This window comes from Tamandua tetradactyla, chromosome 17 (genome assembly GCF_023851605.1).
Source record: "Tamandua tetradactyla isolate mTamTet1 chromosome 17, mTamTet1.pri, whole genome shotgun sequence".
In the NCBI taxonomy this organism is placed as follows: domain Eukaryota; kingdom Metazoa; phylum Chordata; class Mammalia; order Pilosa; family Myrmecophagidae; genus Tamandua; species Tamandua tetradactyla.
In genome coordinates, this window is record NC_135343.1 from 1,003,756 (window position 1) to 1,025,374 (window position 21,619).

At 48.7% G+C, this 21,619-nt stretch overlaps 1 protein-coding gene across 2 annotated transcripts in view; it reads right to left on the reverse strand.

The window, feature by feature from the left end:
* Positions 1–21,619, reverse strand: part of MERTK (MER proto-oncogene, tyrosine kinase) — an 86,312-nt gene that overhangs the window by 42,257 nt on the left and 22,436 nt on the right. For both annotated transcript variants that reach the window (XM_077133716.1, XM_077133717.1), the window contains one exon: positions 19,928–20,101. In XM_077133716.1, the coding sequence (XP_076989831.1) occupies positions 19,928–20,101 (174 nt within the window). The remainder of the gene's footprint in view (positions 1–19,927; positions 20,102–21,619) is intronic.

The following is a 21,619-nucleotide window of genomic DNA, read 5'->3' on the forward strand; positions in this document are numbered from 1 at the left end:
GGCCCGAAACAGCCCCCCGCAAGGGGTGGGGGAGGGGCCAGCCCCACAGTTGGAGTGAGGGCGTCTCTGAATCCCACAGGCGGCAGGACCGGGACTGAACCCCTAAACTCCAGGTAACAAGTGTTTCCCGTGGGGGTGCAGACCAACAAGCCCCCAACTGCTGTCCACGCGTGCCGGAGCCACAGGACTGCGGGGGGGGTAGACAGAGAGAGGCCTGGCGCCTATTGGGCAGAGGTCAGGGAACGAGAGAGGCTCGAGGGCCCACGTGGCAGGGCGGGAGACGGCGCGTCACCAAACACACCAGCCAAGGGCACACCGACGGCGCCTGCCTCGGTTTTCCAGGGACGATGGAAAAAGGACCACGGAGCAGGTGGCTTGAGCTGCCGGCTCCACGGCTGGAGGCTGGAAATCCCAAGTGAAGGTGTCGGCAGGGTGACAGCGGGACCGGAGGATGTGGCCGTGTCCGGTGGTGGCCACCAGTCCGGGCTCAGCCCCCGCCTCCATCACTGACCACTCCTGCCCTGTGTGTCTCTCCCGGCCATGTCGACGTTTCCTCTGCGCATAATGGCCAGTTGTCTCTGGTTAGGCCCACCCCGACTCCGCCTGGCCTCTGTACTGTGACTGACCCTCCGGAGCCTGTGGACAGCTGGCCGGGGGCAGGGCCTGGACTTGTCTTTGGGATCGTGATTCAATCCCCAGCAGCACCTCTGCGGTTACTCACAGATGTGTGCACGTGTCCACTCAGGGGCCAGAGGATGGGAGCTGGGCACCTGGGGCAGCAGCCAAGCCCACAGGGCTCAGGCTCTAACATCCTCCAGTGAAAGGAACCAGGGATCCCAGAGAGAAGGCGGTTCCAGGACTGGGGAGGACTCCTGCAGGATGAGCCCTGAGGGGAACATGGCACAGACACACACACTCGCAGGCACTCATACCCACAATGAGACCATGTCAAAGGGACAGAAGCGCCAACCAAATGAGCTCCTGATGGCAAAAGCTGGAGCACACCAGCCACAAAATAAAGCAGCCCTGGGTGACAACCCAGCTCAGGATTTCTCTTTCCCTCCCCTGACCCCAGGGCAGTACCTGGTGGTGTCTAGTGCATTGGGTGGGTCCTTCGGCTCCTCCTTTCTCCATGAAGCTCAGGGTTTCTCTCTCAACTGGAAAGGCACATGGGGACGTCTGCTGGCTTCCTCTCCGAGCATCGTGTTTCACGGAGCTCCCCAGGGGGGCATTTTCCTTCTTCAGCTCCAAAGGTCTCTGGCTGCGTGGGCTCTCGTGGTTCTTGTCACTCACTCTCTCTCCAAAAATGTTTCCTCCTTTAAAGGCCTCCAGGAAACTAATTAAGACCCACCTGGAATGGTGGTGTCACATCTCCCTCGAATCCAAGGTTAATGCCCACGATGGGGCACGGCGCATCTCCACGGGATAATCTAGTCAAGCTCCCAGCACACAGGACTGAACAGGGACTAAAAGAAGCGGCTGTTGCCACAGGACTGGATTAGGATTAAAGCCTTGGCTTCCCAAGGCACAAACTCCTTTCAAGCCAGCACAGGACAGACGTGAGATGGCCGAGGACAGACGTGAGATGGCCTAGGACAGACGTGAGATGGCCGAGGAGAGGCGTCAGCCGAGGGACAAGCCAGCACAGGACAGACGTGAGATGGTCTAGGACAGACGTGAGATGGCCGAGGAGAGGCGTCAGCCGAGGGAGGCTGGTGAAGCGGGAAGGAAATGACCAACTTTTAGGTCCAAGAGTGACTCTTCGCTGGGCAGCTCCGTCCTTCCCAACTGGGGACAAGAGGGCCAAGTGCCGAGTTAGGGGTGCAGGAATGAGGCTTAGAAGGGGCTTGACTGACAGGGAGCAGCTTTGGCTGCCGTGGTTCCGTCATCTCGAGAGATGCTGATGTTAATTTTGGATGGTCAAGGCGATGACTCACCACTGTTCTCCTACGGGTGAGTACATGGCATGTAAAAGATGGAGCATCTATTGGCAGCGTTTAGCTGGGAGAAAGCTTGTTTTTTCTACACTGCTGCGCAGATGCTTCCCTTTTCCTGGTTCTAGAGCTTGGGTCACTGGGTTTTACCCTCTGAGCTAACACCCCTCGGGGATGGCTCTGGCTTCGCTCTGGTTCGGCTGACTCTCACACACTTTGCTTTTTTGTCTTTTTGGTTAACGAAGCTACTTACAGAAATAAAAATAAAAATATCTGACAAACTACAGCAGAAGTTTTGACCTGTTCTATCTTTACATACTTACTGGGGTTAGGTTCATTAGCAGGTAGAATGTTCCCATTTTAATTTGGTAAATGTCTATGTTATGTAACTCCCATAAAGAGAAGCTCTTAGGTCCTTAACGCTTTTTAAAAATATAAAAGGATCTTGAGACCAAAGCATGAGGGCGTCTGCCCCCCTGTGTTTCCAGAGACCCAGAGGAAGTTTCCTTTGTTCCGTAAGGCCAGAGAGGGGACAGGGAAAGAGCGGTGGGGAGAAAGAAGGCGTGTGGCTGCTGTGCTTCGGGCAGTTTGTCAGGCACTGGTTTCAGGAGAGAGACCCACGCGGGCTGAGGCTCAAGACGTGGGCCTGCTGACCCGCAGACCACCGGCGCCCGTGGCCGCGCTCGGCCGCGTCACTGTTCAGAACGGAAGTTTCCACACAGCAGAGTCACTTTTAACCTACAGGTCATGAGCTGCCAAGCCAGAGGCCTCTGTTGCCAGGTGACTTCAGCTTGCAAAACTTGGCTCCTATATTGGAAAATGAACTTTGACTCAGTTAAAAGACACCGCAACGTACCAGCTAACACACTCATCCGCCGGGCAGGAGCTGCGGCTGGAACTGGTCCCACGGCCTCCAGGACCCTTGATGAGTGTGCCGGGAAGGATGTGAGTGCAGACCACACACCGTGCCCAGTGCCAGGGCGAGGCTGCCCCACCGACGTGCAGGAGCGTCTCCTCCCAGCCCCGCCCCCATGAGGGTTTTGCAGTAAGACGACGAGCCCGTGCTCTTCACACGGGGGTTTCGGCAGGAACGAAACTGGCTGTCCCGGGTCCTGGTTTAGGTTGAGCAGGAAGTCGCTCTTCCTCTTTGGGTTTGTTCTCAGAGGGCACGCAAGGTCGGGAAAACAATCTGCGGCAAACACCCCAGCGGAGGCGCCCACGGGACGCCTCGGCCCCCTAGGCAGCCGGGCAGGGGGAGGCCACGCCAGGTGGGGGGAGGCCACCGCAGCACGGCGGGCGCTGGAGTGACTGCTGCCCTCACTTCCTGTCCCCGCCTGTGGCTGAACAGTGACCACCAGGCTGGAGTGGACCTGAGGCTCCACAGGCCCCCTGTGACCTGCAGGCGGGGCCCGGCCTCAGGCCCCCTGCCCCTCCCTGACACCTGCTCAGTGCTGTGACACACGCCCCTCTCGCGTGGCCCTCGGCTGGTGTGGCAAAGACAGCCTATGACCCAAGATGTCAAACAGATCTTCAAGAAACAGTCACAGGAGGTTCCCTTGAAGGCTGAACAATCAGAACTGCCAGGAAGCAGTCTCTAAGAGCAAAGCGGGGACTGCACAGTCCTGCAAGCTGACCAACAACCTCGCCCTTTATACCTCCTACTGTCCATCTCTCTACCCCAGGGGCCATGGAAGAAGAGGGCTCCAGACGAGTGAAAGTGCTCACTGGACTCATTCACGCCCCAAATACCGAGGACTTTCTGCATGCCAGAGGCCCCTCTTCAGGGAGCCAGGGACGCACCTTTGAGTAACACAAAGGGCCCCGCCCTCCTGGAGCTCACACTTCAGAGGGGGGCAGACAACACACGGCAGCCTTCATACATGGTTTTCACACACACACACACACACACACACACACACACACACACACACAGTGCCCAGCACCAGGACCGGGGGGGCTTCGCGGGGAGAAAACCTTCTCGACCCAAAGCGGGAAGAGAGAAATGAGACAAAACAAAGTCTCAGTGGCTGAGAGATTTCAAACTGAGTCGAGAGGTTATCCTGGAGGTTATTCTTATGCATTATATAGATATTCCTTTTAGTTTATGGTGTATTGGAGAGGCTGGAGGAAAGTACCTGAAACTGTTGAGCTGTGTTCCAGCAGCCTTGATTCTTGAAGACGATTGTCTAATGATACAGATTTTACATTGTGTCTGTGTGATTGTGAAAACCTCGCATCTGCTGCTCTTTTTATCTATGGTATGGACAGATGAGTAAAAAACATGGATAAAAAATAAATAATAGGGGGATCAGGGGTACAATAAATTAGGTAGATGGAAATACTAGTGGTCAATGAAAGGGAGCAGTAAGGGGTGCAGGATGTATGAATTTTTCCTGTTTCTTTTTATTTCTTTTTCTGAAGTGATGCAAATGTTCTAAAAATGATCATGGTGGTGAATGCACAATGACGTGATGATATTGTGAGCCACCGATTTGTATTCCATGTATGGACAGTATGTGTATGAAATATATATATATATATTTTAAACAGCTATTTATTATCAGACATTGTCCTGTGGATTGCCTGAGCTTGGTGGAGTGCTGCTCATTTGGGGCATCTTATTTGATCACGGTCCGTTGGGTGCTGGGTCTAGAGTCATGCACAGGCTTCTTTTTTTTTTTTACATGGGCAGACAGCAGGAATCGAACCCGGGTCCTCTGGCATCGCAGGTAAGCATTCCTGCCTGCTGAGCCACCGTGGCCCTGAAATATATTTTAATCAGATATAAATATATCTGATAAAAATATATTTTAAAAAAAACAACCTTGATACTGCCCATGCCAAAAAAAAAGCTTGATAAATAAATAAGCTGCGTGGCATATCAGAAGGTGATGAGAACTACGGGAAAACAGAAGAAGATCAGGGGGTCAGGAGTGGGTGGGGAAGCTGTGGTGAGTGGGGTCAGGGGCTCCCTGAGGAGAGGCTCCAGCGAGGAGAGGCCGTGCCGGAGGAGGGGAGCTTCCAGGCAGAGGGGCGGGCGCAGACCTCCCTGCCCCAAGTGGGCGGAAACCCGCAGCTCATTGGGCCCTCAGGATCGCCCCAGCTGCCGCGTGGAGAGTGTCCCGGAAGCAAGTCGGTCCTTCAAATTTTCGACTAACCCTCAAAATGGATATTGAAGATGCCCAACCATAGCACGGAGTGCCGTGAGGCATGTCTGGGGTCTTAGAATTACTGTCTGGGGAGGGCAGACTCAGGTCCCGTCTTGGCGTTCCCAGGTAAGGACTTTCAGAGGAAAACTGGACAGGTGGTCTGCGGTTGGTGGACACCTGGGACAGCCGCCTGCCCCTCGGTCAGATGTCAGCAGAGGTGCCTGGGGGCCGCCTGAGCGTCTGCCTACCCGGCCCCTAGTGTCGTGTCCCTTGTGCCCTGTCCCTCGTGCCGTGTCCCTCCTGCCCTGCCCCTCGTGCCGTGTCCCTCGTGCCGTGTCCCTCGTACCCTGTCCCTCGTGCCGTGTCCCTCCTGCCCTGCCCCTCGTGCCGTGTCCCTCCTACCCTGTCTCTCGTGCCGTGTCCTTCCTGCCCTGCCCCTCGTGCCGTGTCCCTCCTACCCTGTCTCTTGTGCCGTGTCCCTCGTGCCGTGTCCCTCCTGCCCTGTCTCTCGTGCCGTGTCCCTCGTGCCGTGTCCCTTGTGCCCTGTCCCTCCTGCCCTGCCCCTCGTGCCCTGTCCCTCGTGCCGTGTCCCTCCTGCCCTGTCTCTTGTGCCGTGTCCCTCGTGCCGTGTCCCTCCTGCCCTGTCTCTCATGCCGTGTCCCTCGTGCCGTGTCCCTCCTGCCCTGTCTCTCGTGCCGTGTTCCTTGTGCCATGTCCCTCGTGCCGTGTCCCTCATGCCCTGTCCCTCGTGCCGTGTCCCTCCTGCCCTGTCTCTCGTGCCGTGTCCCTCATGCCATGTCCCTCGTGCCGTGTCCCTCGTGCCGTGTCCTTTGTGTTCTGTCCCTCGTGCCCCCTCCTCAGGGACGCCCCACTCACTTCCAGCCATAGGAACTCTGCTTTATTTCTTTTACAGATTCAAAGTAAATCTTCACGAAAACCACTGTAAGAATCATGAGCCAATCTATACAAATGCTAGTTATTATCACAGCAGATATCAATGACTACAGCCAGCTACTAAACACCAGCTTAGCTATTGTATAAATGTGCATTTATAGGTAAAATGAGTGTTCTTTTTTCTATTAAAAACCAGAATCATCAGCACAGTGAGTGAGCAACCACTGCACCTACAAAAAAACACAGAACTAGTATAACTGGTACCTTCTGGGCGATGCCTTTGGGCCTATTTCCTGACTGTCAAACCCCTTCGTGGTTGGCAGCCCCCCAACCCCGGCTCCCCTCCTCCCGAGCTCTGCCCTTCGGGAATGTTTACTTATGGGAACTGGGTGGGGCCCGTTGGCATTGGCTCTATCCACTGCCCAGGCGCTCTAACGTGGACAAAGCGCTTTTCTGCTCCTGCCTCCTAAACACAACTCTCACATCCCAGAGGAAACAAACTGCTCTCGAGAGGGATAAAGTTTATGACCTTTCTATTCATAAACATGCTTGCTTCAAGCAATCGAAACAATTGGGGCTATTTAAACCCCTTCTCTGTGGGAGGGAACGCAGAGGTCCCTTCCAGAGTCCTACAAGCAGAGGGAGCCACGTCCTCCTGACCTCCCCCTCCCCCCCCAACCCCGGCCTGGGGAGACGCCTCAGGACCAACCCCCCTCCCACCTCCCAAACCCCAGTTACTGAGAGGGGCTCCATATCAGGTGAAAACTACCCGAAGAAATTATAGGCCCAAATAAGAACACATGTATGTAGTTCTTTGGCCTTTTTAAATGTTTTCTTGTTTTTCTTTTAGGGAGGCTGTAAGATTACAGAAAAATCATGTTAAAAACAGTCCCCAGCAGGAGAAAAATAACAGCCCCCATGCGCGCACACGCAGCTTTTCCCATTACTAACACTTTGCATCCGCGTGGGACCTCTGTGATGCTTCGTAAAGCAATATAATTATACTATTAACCGTTCTGCATACTTTACATGAGGGTTCACCGTTTGTACACAGACCAATGGCCTTTTTAAAGCTTTATTTAGCAACATACATCCATCTAAAATATCCCCCCTTTAGGCACACATCTACAATCGGGGGTGTGAGCTACGTTCCCAGCGTGGACTTCTTCGCCACCTTCCATCACCCAACACGCCATCGGCCGGAGCTGAGACAGCCGGTCCAGCATCATGTCCCATCCTCCACCCACACCCCGGCCCCTGCTAGCCTGCACGCAGGAATTTGCTTATTCTGATTCCTTCACATCAGTATCTGTCCTTTTGTCTCTGGCTGATTTTCACTCAGCACGATGAGTGAAGGGTCATCTGTGCAGTAGCGGATAACGAGACTTCCTTCCTTTTTATGGCTGAATAACATTCCATGGTATGGATGCCTCACACTGTACTGATCCACTCGTCCGCTGACAGACTCCGGGCTGCTTCCATCTGTTGGCAACTGTGAATAACGCTGCTATGAACACTGGCGTGCAAATATCTGTTCAAGTCCTGGCTTTAATTCTTTGGGGTATATACGAAGGAGAGGGATTGCCAGGCCATATGGTAAATCTAGACTTAACCTTCTGAGGAGCCACCAAGTTGTTTTCTCCAGCAGCTGTACTATTTTCAACAACAATGACGAGTGTTTCAATCTTTCCATATCCTTTCACACACCTGCTATTTTCCACTTTATTAGCAGTAGACATTTCTGGTAGGTGTGAAGTGGTATCTCTTTGTGGCTATGACTTTCTTTTCCCTAATGGCTAATCACGTTGGGCATCTTTTCAGGTACTTACTGGCCATTTATATATCTTCTTTGAATAAGTGTCTATTCAAGCATTTTGCCCATTCTTACATTGTGTTGTTTTTCTTACTGAGTTATAAGAGTTCCTTACATATTCTGGATGTTAAATCCTTATCAGGTACATGGCTTCCAAATATTTTCTCCCTTTTTACTTTTATAATGAAGTCCTTTGATGGACAAAAGTTTTTAGTGTTTTTGTTTTGTTTTGAGTTTTTTTTTTTTTTTTTTTGCATGGGCAGGCACCGGGAATCAAACCCGGGTCTCCAGCATGGCAGGTGAGAATTCTACTGCTGAGCCACCATCGCACCTGTTTTTAGTTTTTTTAAGACCCATTTATCTATTTTTTTATTTTGCTGTTTATGCTGATGGTGTCAAGTAAGTCTAAGGAAGTACTGCCTAACACAAGGGCCTCAAGACACTTCCATTTTCCTCCTAGGGGTTTCATAGTTTCATTTTTCATATTTAGGTGTTTGATCCATTTTGAGTTAATTTTTGTAGAAGATGTGAGGTGGGGTCCACCTTCATCCTTCTGCATGTGGGTGCCCAGCTTTCCCAGCCCCGTTCGTTCGAGACCATTCCCTCCCCATTCAGGAGACTTGCACCCTTGTCAGAATCAACTGGCAACAGATAGGAAGGTTCATTTCGGAACTCTCGATTTGTTTCCATGTGTGTTGTTCTGCCAGTATCACGCGGTTTTGATTACCATAGCTTTGTCATAGGTTTTGAAATCAGGATGCATGAGTCCTACAACTTGGTTCTTTTCTGAGGTGTTTTGTGTTGATGATATGCTTTTCTTTTCTGTAAAGGAGGCTCTGGGAATTTGACTGGGCTTACACTGAATCTGTAGATTGTTTCGGGTAAAATCAGCATCTTAACAAACAATATTCAGCCTTCTAATGCATGAACATGGAATGTCCTTCCATTTATTTAGATATTCTTTGATTTTTTGGGTAATGTTTTATAGTTTTTCATATACAAGTCCTTTACTACTTTGGGTAAATTTATTCCTAGATGTTTGATTTGTTTAGTTGCTATTGTAAATGGAATTTTTTTTCTCAATTTCCTCTTCCGCTTGTTCATTACTCTGGCATAGGACCGTGACTGATCCCTGACTGTACTGGGACGTCATCACACGTGGCCACCCCTGTGAGCGGGGTGGACGCTGAAGGTCATTGGGCCTGCTGGGGAAAGAGTGCACAGATGGTGTCGTAAGCAAGGCGCTGAGCCTCCCTCCCTCATCCCTGCTGACGAGAAATCTCCAGACCTGTGACCCTGCTGTCTCACCCCCTCGCATGCCCTTGCACTGCCCGCCCTCAGTGGGGCGCTGGCCTCCATTCTCCGCTGGGAGAAGCCTCTCCTGCTGACAAGTCCCAGCCGAGAGTCACGTCTACTGCGGCGCCGCCCAAGCCCTCTGAGAGCTGGGGCAGCATCTACGCTCACACCCTCCAGTTTGCGGAATTCACTTATTAGCTCTGAGGAGCTTTGTTGTGGAGGTGTCAAGATTTTCAATACATAAAATCATGTAATCTGTAAATAGGGAAAGTTCTGCTTCTTCCTTCTTGTGGATGCCTTTTATTTCTTTTCCTTGCTTAACTGCTCTGGCCAGAACTTCCAGAACAATCTTGAATAACAGTGGTGACAGTGGGCACTCTTGTCTTCCTCCTGATCTTACAGGGGACGCTTTCAGTCTCTCACCATTAGGTAGGATGGTACCTGTGGGTTTTCCAGATATGCCCCCCATCAGGAGGTTTTAGTTTGCTAAAGCTGCTGAAATGCAATCTATCAGAAATGGGCTGGTTTTAACAATGGTGATTTATTATGTCACAAGCGTACAGTTCTGAGGCCAAGAAAAGGCCCAAATCAAGGCATCGTCAAGACAGAGCCTGGACTGCTCGTTCACACGGCCAGGCACCGGGCGGGCCTGCAGCCTCTCCCTTCTCTTCTGGGTTTTGTTGCTCTAAGCTTCTGGCTTCAACGGCTTCCTCTCTGTTTCTGTCCTTTCCTCTCAGCTTCTGTGTCTTTCTCTGTTTCTTTCTCTGAATCTCATGCTCTCATAAAGGACTCCTGTAAGAGGATTAAGACACAACGGGGGCAAACCGCAACTGAAATAACCTAATCAAAAGGTCCCACAATAGGTTATACCCACAGGAATAGATTAGCTTTAAACAGAACATACAGTTCATGAAGCCTCCACCATCACACAAGTTGACGAAGTTGCCGTCTATTCCTCGTTTTTAAACAAGTGTTTTTATCGAAAAGCAATGTTGAATTTTGTCAAATACCTTTTCTGTTTCAATTGAGATGACTGTGTATTTTCCCCCTTTGTTCTACTAAAGCGATGCGTCATACAAATGGATCTTCTTATGGTGAACCACCTCGCACACCAGGGTAAAGCCCACTTGACTACGGTGAACAATTCTAACGTGACGTTAGACTCACTCTGCTAGCACTCTGTGGAGGGTGGTTTAATCTCTACTCTTAAGGAATACTGTCTGTAATTTTTATTTCTGGTGTTGTCTTTACCTGGCTGTGGTACTAGGGTGATGTTGGCCTCATGGAATGAGTTGGAAAGTGCTCCCACCTCTTCATTTTTCAGGGAGAGTTTGAGCAGGATTGGTGTTCATTCTTCTTGGAGTTTTCGGGGAAGCCGTATGACCCTGGGCTTTCTTTGTTGGGAGTTTTTTGATTGTGGATTCAATCTTTTTACTAGTTATTGGTCTACTGAGATCTTCTATTTCTTCTTGAGTCAGGAAGGGAGTTGAATGTTTCTAGGAAATTGTCCATTTCTTCTAGTTTACTAATTTGTTGGCATACAGTTGTTCATAGGGTCCTCTTATAATCTTCTGCTTTTCGGTAGGGTCAGTACTAATGCCCCGCTTTCATTTCTTATTTTAGTTCTTTGCATTCTCTCTCTTTTTCCCTTTATAAATCTAGCCAAAGGTTGATTGGTTTTATTGATCTTTTAAAAGAACCAATTCTTATTTTCATTGACCCTCCCTATTGTTTTTTAATTATCTATTTCATTTATCTCTGATCTAATCTTTGTTATTTCCTTCCTTCTACTTGCTGTGAGTTTAGTTTTATTTCCTTTTTCTAGATGTTCTGCTTGTGAGATTAGGTCTCTAACATGAGATCATTCTTCTTTTTTAATGTAAACATTTGGAGCTATAAAGTTCTCCTTCAGTATTTCCTTTGTTGCAACCCATCAGTTTTGGTATGATGTATTTTCATTTTTATTTGCCTCAAGATATTTCCTAATTTCTTTTCTGATTTATTCTTTGACATATTGGTTGTTTAAGAGTGTGTCGTGTGTTGGAAGTTCTAGCCAAAGCAATTAGACAAGAAAAAGAAATACAAGGCATCAAAATTGGAAAGGAAGAAGTAAAACTATCACTGTTTGCAGACGATATGATACTATACGTAGAAAACCCAGAAAAATCCACAACAAAATTACTAGAGCTAATAAATGAGTACAGCAAAGTAGCAGGCTACAAGATCAACATTCAAAAATCTGTAGCTTTTCTATACACTAGTAATGAACAAGCGGAGGGGGAAATCAAGAAACAAATCCCATTTACAATCGCAACTAAAAGAATAAAATACCTAGGAATAAATTTAACCAAAGAGACAAAAAACCTATATAAAGAAAACTACAAAAAACTGCTAAAAGAAATCACAGAAGACCTAAATAGATGGAAGGGCATACCGTGTTCATGGATTGGAAGACTAAATATAGTTAAGATGTCAATCCTACCTAAATTGATTTACAGATTCAATGCAATACCAATCAAAATCCCAACAACTTATTTTTCAGAATTAGAAAAACCAATAAGCAAATTTATCTGGAAGGGCAGGGTGCCCCGAATTGCTAAAAACATCTTGAGGAAAAAAAACGAAGCTGGAGGTCTTGCGCTGCCTGACTTTAAGGCATATTATGAAGCCACAGTGGTCAAAACAGCATGGTATTGGCATAAAGATAGATATATCGACCAATGGAATCGAATAGAGTGCTCAGATATAGACCCTCTCATCTATGGACATTTGATCTTTGATAAGGCAGTCAAGCCAACTCACCTGGGACAGAACAGTCTCTTCAATAAATGGTGCCTAGAGAACTGGATATCCATATGCAAAAGAATGAAAGAAGACCCATATCTCACACCCTATACAAAAGTTAACTCAAAATGGATCAAAGATCTAAACATTAGGTCTAAGACCATAAAACAGTTAGAGGAAAATGTAGGGAGATATCTTATGAATCTTACAACTGGAGGCGGTTTTATGGACCTTAAACCTAAAGCAAGAGCACTGAAGAAAGAAAGAAATAAATGGGAGCTCCTCAAAATTAAACACTTTTGTGCATCAAAGAATTACATCAAGAAAGTAGAAAGACAGCCTACACGATGGGAGATAATATTTGGAAATGACATATCAGATAAAGGTCTAGTATCCAGAATTTATAAAGAGATTGTTCAACTCAACAACAAAAAGACAGCCAACCCAATTACAAAATGGGAAAAAGACTTGAACAGACACCTACCAGAAGAGGAAATATGCATGGCCAAGAGGCACATGAAGAGATGCTCAATGTCCCTGGCCATTAGAGAAATGCAAATCAAAACCACAATGAGATATCATCTCACACCCACCAGAATGGCCATTATCAACAAAACAGAAAATGACAAGTGCTGGAGAGGATGCGGAGAAAGAGGCACACTTATCTACTGTTGGTGGGAATGTCAAATGGTGCAACCACTGTGGAAGGCACTTTGGCAGTTCTTCAAAAAGCTGAATATAGAATTGCCATACGACCCAGCAATACCATTGCTGGGTATCTACTCAAAGGACTTAAGGGCAAAGACACAAACGGACATTTGCACACCAATGTTTATAGCAGCGTTATTTACATTGCAAAGAGATGGAAACAGCCAAAATGTCCATCAACAGAAGAATGGCTAAACAAACTGTGGTATATACATACGATGGAATATTATGCAGCTTTAAGACAAGATAAACTTATGAAGCATGTAATAACATGGATGGACCTAGAGAATATTATGCTGAGTGAGTCTAGCCAAAAACTAAAGGACAAATACTGTATGGTCCCACTGATGTGAACCGACATTCGAGAATAAACTTGGAATATGTCATTGGTAACAGAGTCCAGCAGGAGTTAGAAACAGGGTAAGACAATGGGTAATTGAAGCTGAAGGGATACAGATTGTGCAACAGGACTAGATACAAAAACTCAAAAATGGACAGCACAATAATACCTAATTGTAAAGTAATCATGTTAAAACACTGAATGAAGCTGCATCTGAGCTATAGGGTTTTTTTTTTTTTTTTTTTTTTTACTATTACTACTTTTATTTCTTTTCTCTATATTAACATTTTATATCTTTTTCTGTTGTGTTGCTAGTTCCTAGATGGATGGACCTAGAGAATATTATGCTGAGTGAGTCCAGCCAAAAACTAAAGGACAAATACTGTATGGTCCCACTGATGTGAACCGACATTCGAGAATAAACTTGGAATATGTCATTGGTAACAGAGTCCAGCAGGAGTTAGAAACAGGGTAAGACAATGGGTAATTGAAGCTGAAGGGATACAGATTGTGCAACAGGACTAGATACAAAAACTCAAAAATGGACAGCACAATAATACCTAATTGTAAAGTAATCATGTTAAAACACTGAATGAAGCTGCATCTGAGCTATAGGGTTTTTTTTTTTTTTACTATTATTACTACTTTTATTTCTTTTCTCTATATTAACATTTTATATCTTTTTCTGTTGTGTTGCTAGTTCCTCTAAACTGATGCAAACGTACTAAGAAACGATGATCATGCATCTATGTGATGATGTTAAGAATTACTGAGTGCATATGTAGAATGGTATGATTTCTAAATGTTGTGTTAATTTCTTTTTTTTTCTTTCCGTTAAAAAAAAAAAGAGTGTGTCGTTTAACTTCCACATATCTGTGATTTTTCCAGCTCTTCCTCTCTTATTGATTTCTAGCTTCATCCCACAGTGGTCAGAGAAGATACACTATCCTATTTCAATACATTTTCTTGAGACTTGTATTGTGACCTAACATATGATCCACGTGCACGTGAGAAGAATGTGTCTTCTAATGCTGTTGCATGAAGTGTTCTCTGTACGTCTTTTATGCCTAGTTGGTTTAGAGTATCGTCAGAGTCTTCTGTTTCCTTAATGAACCTGCTTAGACGTCCTATCCATTACTGAAAGTGGTGTGATAAAGTCTCCTATTAGTAATGTAGAAGTTTCTCCATTCAAATATGTCAATTTTTGCTTCGTATGTTTTGGGGTTCTGCCGTTAGGAACACATGTATATTTATAACTGTCCTTGAACTGACCCCTGAAATGTGGAACAGGAAGAAGGAGAGATCAATGAACTCGAAGAAAAGATAATTGAAGTGATTCAGGCTGAGGAGCAGGAAAAAAAAGAAAAAGGAAACAGGCACATTGTGGGAGTCAAGAAAGGAAGGAAGGAAGGGGGGAGGGAGGGAAGAAAGAAAGGGGGAGAAGGACTACTCAAAGAAATAATGACCGAAATTATTCTGTCACTTAACAAAATGACATTCAACGAAAGACACGAAAATACATAACCCCAAATAGGATAAACTCAAGCGGAACCATGCTTGGATATGTTGTTTTTCCTCCTGTTTAGAAGTTACATCAATTCTCTTCAGTCTCACTGTCCTGATTTCATCTGCACACAATTCTTTTATCTGTTTTCTGTGTCTCCCACATGGATTGCTCAAATGACTGGTAAGAACAAATACTCCTGGGATGGCTTCGTCTTTAAGGACCAGTTCCACAGATCACGGAGGTCTCGAGGTGTTCGGCATGTAACTGATCACGTTTATTTAGCTGATTGAGGGTTTCATCTTCAAGTCTGCTCTCTTACAATGCTCCACTCACTTCTGGTATCCAGGCAGGCCCTGCTGGGAACCTGAGGAAGGTCGGGTCGGACTGTGCAGTGGGGGGCGGTGCAGAAATTCTGCAGACAGCTGCCCTCCGGCTGGCCCAGTCCTCTTCTCCCTGCCTCCCCAGGGCTGCTCAACCTGCTGGGGCTGGGCAGGGAACCAGCCCACTCAGGCCAGCGTGCTCAGTGGGCCAGCACACCCAAAGGATATTTTTAAAGCATTTTATTAGGTTATGTGCTGGCCTGAAAGAGTTTACATACTCTAAAAAAGCCATGTTTCAATCCTAATCAATCTTGTGACAGCAACGGTTTCTTCTAATGCCTATTCAGCACTATAGGTTGGAAACTTGACTAGGTTATCTCCATGGAGATGTGACTCATTCAATTTGGGGTATTAAATTTGATTAGATGGAGATGTGTCTCCACCCATCTACGTGGGTCTTGATTAGTTTACTGGAATCCTTTAAAAAGGAGACGTTTTTGGAGAGCGTTCCTTTTGAGAACAAGGAGCCAAGCAGAGCCAAGCAGAGCCACGAGCTGAGAGAACCAGCCAGCGACCTTTTCAGATGAAGGAAAACGCCCCTGGGGGGGCTTCATGAAGCAAGAGGCCTGGAGAGGAAGGCAGCAGATGATGCCATGTTCACCAGGTGCCTTTCCAGTTGAGAGAGAAACCCTGAACTTCATCGGCCTTCTTGAACCAAGGTATCTTTCCCTGGATGCCTTAGTTGGACGTTTCTATAGACTTGTTTTAATTGGGACATTTTCATGGCCTTGGAACTGTAAACTTGTAATTTATTAAATTTCCCTTTTTAAAAAGCCATTCCATTTCTGGTATATTGCATTCCAGCAGCTAGCAAACTAGAACAGGTTATAAAACTGCTCGATTCATATTTGGCTTTTATGTTTTCTACCAAAGGAACAAATCTTCAAATTAAAAAAGCAGAACACAAATTATAAAGAACTTGAAATCCAAAATATATGGCAGCTATAAAGCTCTATCTGGCCACTTACAAATGAGTTAAGACTCCAAGCTGAGACGAACCATGGAGTATTAAAGAGTTTACAAATTGTATCACAACACACTTGCAAAAAATGTGCAGAAGAGGAAAAGTGCCATACAAACAGAGATCGACGGACTGCCCCTATTGTCGTAACGGAGACGGCATTGACTCTGCAAGCAGAGAAGCTTAAGTGTGATGGAAATCCACAGCAGCACTGAAGAGGGATCGTCAAATAGACGGCTCTAAGAATGCACAAAACGGTCCTATCTAGGGGGCTAGCTCATCGCTGACGTGTCAGGTCTGATGTCAAAATGAATTCCAAACTGAGTCCCTTTCTTTTTGTGATATTCATGAGACCAGTGTGTCAGGGAACTCTGGACACACACTGACCACAACTGGATTTAATCCAGGACTTTGAGAAGGTCTTGTGACATCTCAGAAAGGAAGATGGAGAAATAGAAGGAGGAGCAGAAGTTAGCAGATGTACGGTGGCTGCAGAACAGCTGCTGGGGAACGGATTTACTGGCCTGACGTCAGGGTAGAGGCGGCCCTTGTTGGCTGGCACTGGGCTCTGCCCCGGGGTAAATCCGTTGAACCCTCACTGCCATCAGCGACTTGGAAGCAACAACGTCATCAGCGGGACAAGGCAGGAGACAACCTGCGCCTCCAATCAAAGAACCAAGATTCAGAACAGCCTTGGCAGGCTAGGAGAGGGATTGATTTTAATCAGGGCAAATGCCAAGTGTGAAGCTGAGATTCTAAAAACAAGAAGTAGGAGAGTTTCGGCTTTGCTGCCATGTGGGAGAAACAAAGACCTAGGGATTCCAGTCAACCCCAAACTCAACATTAACCAGGGTATTAATCTTAACGAAAAAGTTAATGCAAAATAAATAAACGAAATTTTAAAATAAAATAAAGTTAATGCAAATGTTGGCTACCAGAAATCCAGGACCCAACACGAGGGGCTCCCGCCCCACGGAGCAGTAGGCGTGAGCTTTACACATGAGTGCTACGCGTGCGTTTCTAAAGTAACAGCAGTGCTGCCAGCAGGAGCGGCACTTCCCAAGAGGTTTTCTTAGGGTAAAATACTCTGATACGATGACTGACATTACAAAGACAGAAAACTAAAGAGCAATATTCTTCCAGAACAGAAATGGAAAAATCATTCGTTAAAGACCTTAGCAAATCAAATCCTCCAAAATACATCATAAATGGCAGAATTTACCCAAGAAATGTTGGTTTAACATCTAAAAAATCAATCAACACAACTCACCAAATTAAGAGATTAGGGGAGCATTCAGTGGTAGAATGCTCACCTTTCATGCAGGAGACTCGGGTCCGAGTCCCAGACTATGCACCCCCCCCAAAAAAAAGAGAGAGATTAAAGGAAAAGAACCGTAGGGTCATCTCAGCAGAGGCAAAAAGAATATGACAAAATTCGATGCCCAGCGTGTAGAAACCCAAATGTTCAGCAAACCAGGAGCAGAAGGAGCTCTGATGAACACCCACAAAACCCAGCTGACGTCACCCCCGAGGACGGGACAGGCAAGGACGTCCAGTCTTGCCATCTCAGCGCTGCCCTGGAGTCCTGACTAGTGGACAAGGGAAGGGTGAGGGCTGCAAAGACAGAAGAAAAACTGCCTCTCTTTACAAGCATCACTGGTATAGAGAAAATCCAAAGAATCTACTAAAAAAGAAATTTTTCAGAACAAGTAAGTGAATCCAGCAAGGTCTATTTACTTCTGTATATTAATTGTAAATGATTAGAAAGTAAAATTAAATATGCTACTTTATAGCATCAAAAACATAAATTATTTAGAAATAAATTGAACAAATGACATCTAAGATCTGTATATCAAAAAGTACAAAAGTTACTGGGAGAAATTAAAGGAGGCCTAAATAAATGAAGAAATAAAAAATGCTCGTGGATCGGAAGTCTCAATAGCATTAAGATGTCAAATTGATCTCTTAATTCAACACAATCACAAACAAAATCATACCAGGCTTTTTTTTTCTTCAAATAATTAAGCTGATCCTAAGATTAATAAGGAAATGGGCATAAAACCTCAAAAGATGCTTCCCTAAAAGATAAATGCTTGCTCAGTAAGCACATGAAAGGATGTTAAAATCATGAGATATCAAGGGGGGAAAAATGCATTAATCTATCATTTCCAGGTACCAGAATGTCTAAACCTGGAGAGACGAGGTCAGGTGTTGGCGTGGTTATAGAAGGAGCAACGAGAACTCAGTCCACGGCTGCTAGGAACACAACACGGCTCAAACCTTTGGAAAACGATGTGGCAGTTTCTTAAGAAGTTAAACACACATGTACCATGTGACCTGGCCATTCCTCTCCCAGGTATTTACCCAGGACAAAATAAAGACACATGTTCTCCAAAATACCTGCACACAAGTATACGCATCAGCTTTATCTATTACAGTCAACAGCCATTACCATGTGAAGTGTTCATTGAACACATGGAAAAAACATGGTTCCACAGAGCATTCCCCCGCGGTAAAACCCAGGCACAACGGGATGAGTCTCAAAAGTATCACATTTAGCAAAAGAAGTTGGACCCAGAGAGGATGCCTGGAGTCGGGAGCAGCCAGAGGGGGCCTGGGGGCCTGGGGACGGCGGCGACGATGACAGGGGGGCCCTGATCAGAGCCCATGGAGCTGAACACGGAGCTCCACGCGTTTACTTACATGTCAATTTTACCTCCACGAAAAAGAAGCTTTGTTTGTGGGATTCACAGCCACCACCCTACAGAGGGGAAGGTGCATTTTCTAACTTGATTTTGAATGAAGTTACTGAACTAGCAACTTCTTGGCTAAACTCAAAGAACCCTCGGTTGGAGCAGAGAAAAACCCGAAGGGAGAGGTGAGCGGTGTCTCAGCAGGCCCGCTCTCCGTGTCCTGAGTTCCCAGCCCCAGGCCCTGCTGCAGCGCCGGGTCAGGCTGGGACAGTTATGGACGGTGCCACGTGCACCCAGGGAGGGCCTGAGGGCAGGGGCGCAGGCAGCCGCACTGGGTCACGGTGCGAAGGGCAGAGGAAGGGCACTTACAGGTGGAGAGGAGAGAGCGCAAAGGTCCTGGGGCAGGCACCAGTGTGGCGCGGCTGAGGACGTGAGGGCGGTGGGCGCAGGGATTAAGGGGCAGGGAGGGACAAGGGCTGGCAGGGGTTGGCCCCCTGGCCTCAGGCGGGATGGATGCTGGGTCACGGGGAGCCCCCGGAAAGTTCTTAGCAGAGGGTGGGTGACCCACTGCCCTGAGGACAAGGGATGACAGGGGCAGGCTGGAAACAAAGGGCCTGGTTAGGAGGCTGCTGAGGCTGCTGTTAGGGGCGGGTGTGACCGGAGATTTCAGATACTGTGCAAGCAGAACCGACAGAACCTGCTGATGCATTCAATGTGAAAATGAGAAAAGGGAAGGTGGGCAAATGGTGATAACTTGGACTAAAATGGGGAACTCTGGGGGTGGAACACGTCTGGGGGAAATGAAGTTTCTCCAAAAGGCTGAGTGCCCAGAGAGTGGAAATGCAAGGAGGAGGGCGGAGGCTGGGCTGAGTGCAGGGGGGAGGTCAGGGGGCCTCACTGCCCAGGAGGAGTCGAGGTCAGGCGCAGGGACCTCGACCTTCAGAGCTCCTCTCAAGGGCAAAGGTGTCCGGGCTGGGACAGCCTCTGCATCTGTCAGCCCTGAGAAGCGTGTGCAGGGCGCGCCAAGGGCCGAGGGGCCAGGCCAGCCTTGCCAGGTCCTTCCGGAAGATGCGGTCAGAGGCACGAGGGGCCATGGGCTTCCAGTGCAGGGACGATGAGGGCCGGTGTGGGAGGTGGGGGGAAGGGACAGGGCGGGGTGGGGGGACGGGCCATGCTTTCCATCCCTCCCGACATCAGAAATGACAACAAAATGAAGCCCCCAAGGGCGGGCCGCGGTGGCTCAGCGGGCAAAGTGCTTGCCTGCTATGCCGGAGGACCTCGGTTCGATTCCCGGCCCCAGCCCATGTAACAAAAAACGGAGAAACAGAATACAATAAAACAAGAAAATGTTTAAAAAGATGTTTCCCTTTCTTCCTTCCTTCCTTCCTTCTATCCTTCCTTCCTTCTCTCTGTCTTTCCTTTAAAAAAAAAAAAAAAAAAAAAAATGAAGCCCCCAAGTTGGACTCACCGGGGACAGTGAGGACCGATGGGGACATCTCGGGGCGCTGGCTGACGCGGCTGCTGTTCTGAACCCAGAAGATGCTGACGGGCTCCGGGGGGCCCACGGCCTGGCAGGTGAGGTTGAAGACCGCGTTGCGGGACACGTTCAAGCTCTCAGGCTGCCGGGTGAAGTAGGGAAGGCCTGGGGGGGAGGGGGGTGGTGTTTCAGCAGAGAAGCCGCAGCCCGGGGGTCAGGGCAGCTCTGCCGGCGCGGCTCCTCCTTACCCACCTCCTAAAGCCAGCAAGGGGGACCCGGCCAAGCCCCGGGCTGGCGACAGCCTTTCCCCAGGACCCTTTCCCAAAGGCCGAGACGCAAAACCGGTTTTGCTGGAGAAGCCAAACGCTCCTGAAGCACGGAGGCTCGGTGTTCCCCACCGAGACAAACAGCAAGGTGGAGCCAGCACGAGGGCTGCCCACTGCTGAGCACGGTGAACTTTAAATCTGGGGGGGCCATGGTGGCACCGTGGCAGAGCTCTCACCTGCCCTGCTGGAGACCCGGGTTTCGTTCCCAGTGCCTGCCCATGCGAAACAAAAAAAGAAAAAAGAAATCTGCACGGTGGTGGGGGCTGGACACTTCTCAAAGCAGGTTCTCAGTGGATGTGCAGACACAGCCCCATGGCCTCCGACTGAATTCCCACCTTGCAGGACGTGGGGAGGGGAGGAGGGGGCTGGGGAGAAGGGCAGTCACCGCATGCTTAGGGGACCGGGGAGAAGAGGGGTCACCGCACGCTTAGGGGACCCGGGAGAAGGGCGGTCACTGCACACTTAGGGGACCGGGGAGAAGGGCGGTCACTGCACACTTAGGGGACCGGGGAGAAGGGCGGTCACCACATGCTTAGGGGACCGGGGAGAAGGGCGGTCACTGCACACTTAGGGGACCGGGGAGAAGGGCGGTCACCGCATGCTTAGGGGACCCAGGAGAAGGGCGGTCACTGCACACTTAGGGGACCGGGGAGAAGGGCGGTCACCGCATGCTTAGGGGACCCAGGAGAAGGGCGGTCACCGCATGCTTAGGGGACCGGGGAGAAGGGCGGTCACTGCACACTTAGGGGACCGGGGAGAAGGGCGGTCACTGCACACTTAGGGGACCCGGGAGAAGGGCGGTCACCGCATGCTTAGGGGACCCAGGAGAAGGGCGGTCACTGCACACTTAGGGGACCCGGGAGAAGGGCGGTCACCGCATGCTTAGGGGACCGGGGAGAAGGGCGGTCACCGCATGCTTAGGGGACCCGGGAGAAGGGCGGTCACTGCACGCTTAGGGGACCGGGGAGAAGGGCGGTCACCGCACACTTAGGGGACCGGGGAGAAGGGCGGTCACCGCACACTTAGGGGACCCGGGAGAAGGGCGGTCACCGCATGCTTAGGGGACCGGGGAGAAGGGCGGTCACCGCATGCTTAGGGGACCCGGGAGAAGGGCGGTCACTGCACGCTTAGGGGACCGGGGAGAAGGGCGGTCACTGCACGCTTAGGGGACCCGGGAGAAGAGGGGTCACCGCACGCTTAGGGGACCGGGGAGAAGGGCGGTCACCGCACGCTTAGGGGACCGGGGAGAAGGGCGGTCACCGTATGCTTAGGGGACCGGGGAGAAGGGCGGTCACTGCACCCTTAGGGGACCGGGGAGAAGGGCGGTCACTGCACGTTTACAGGACCCGGGAGAAGG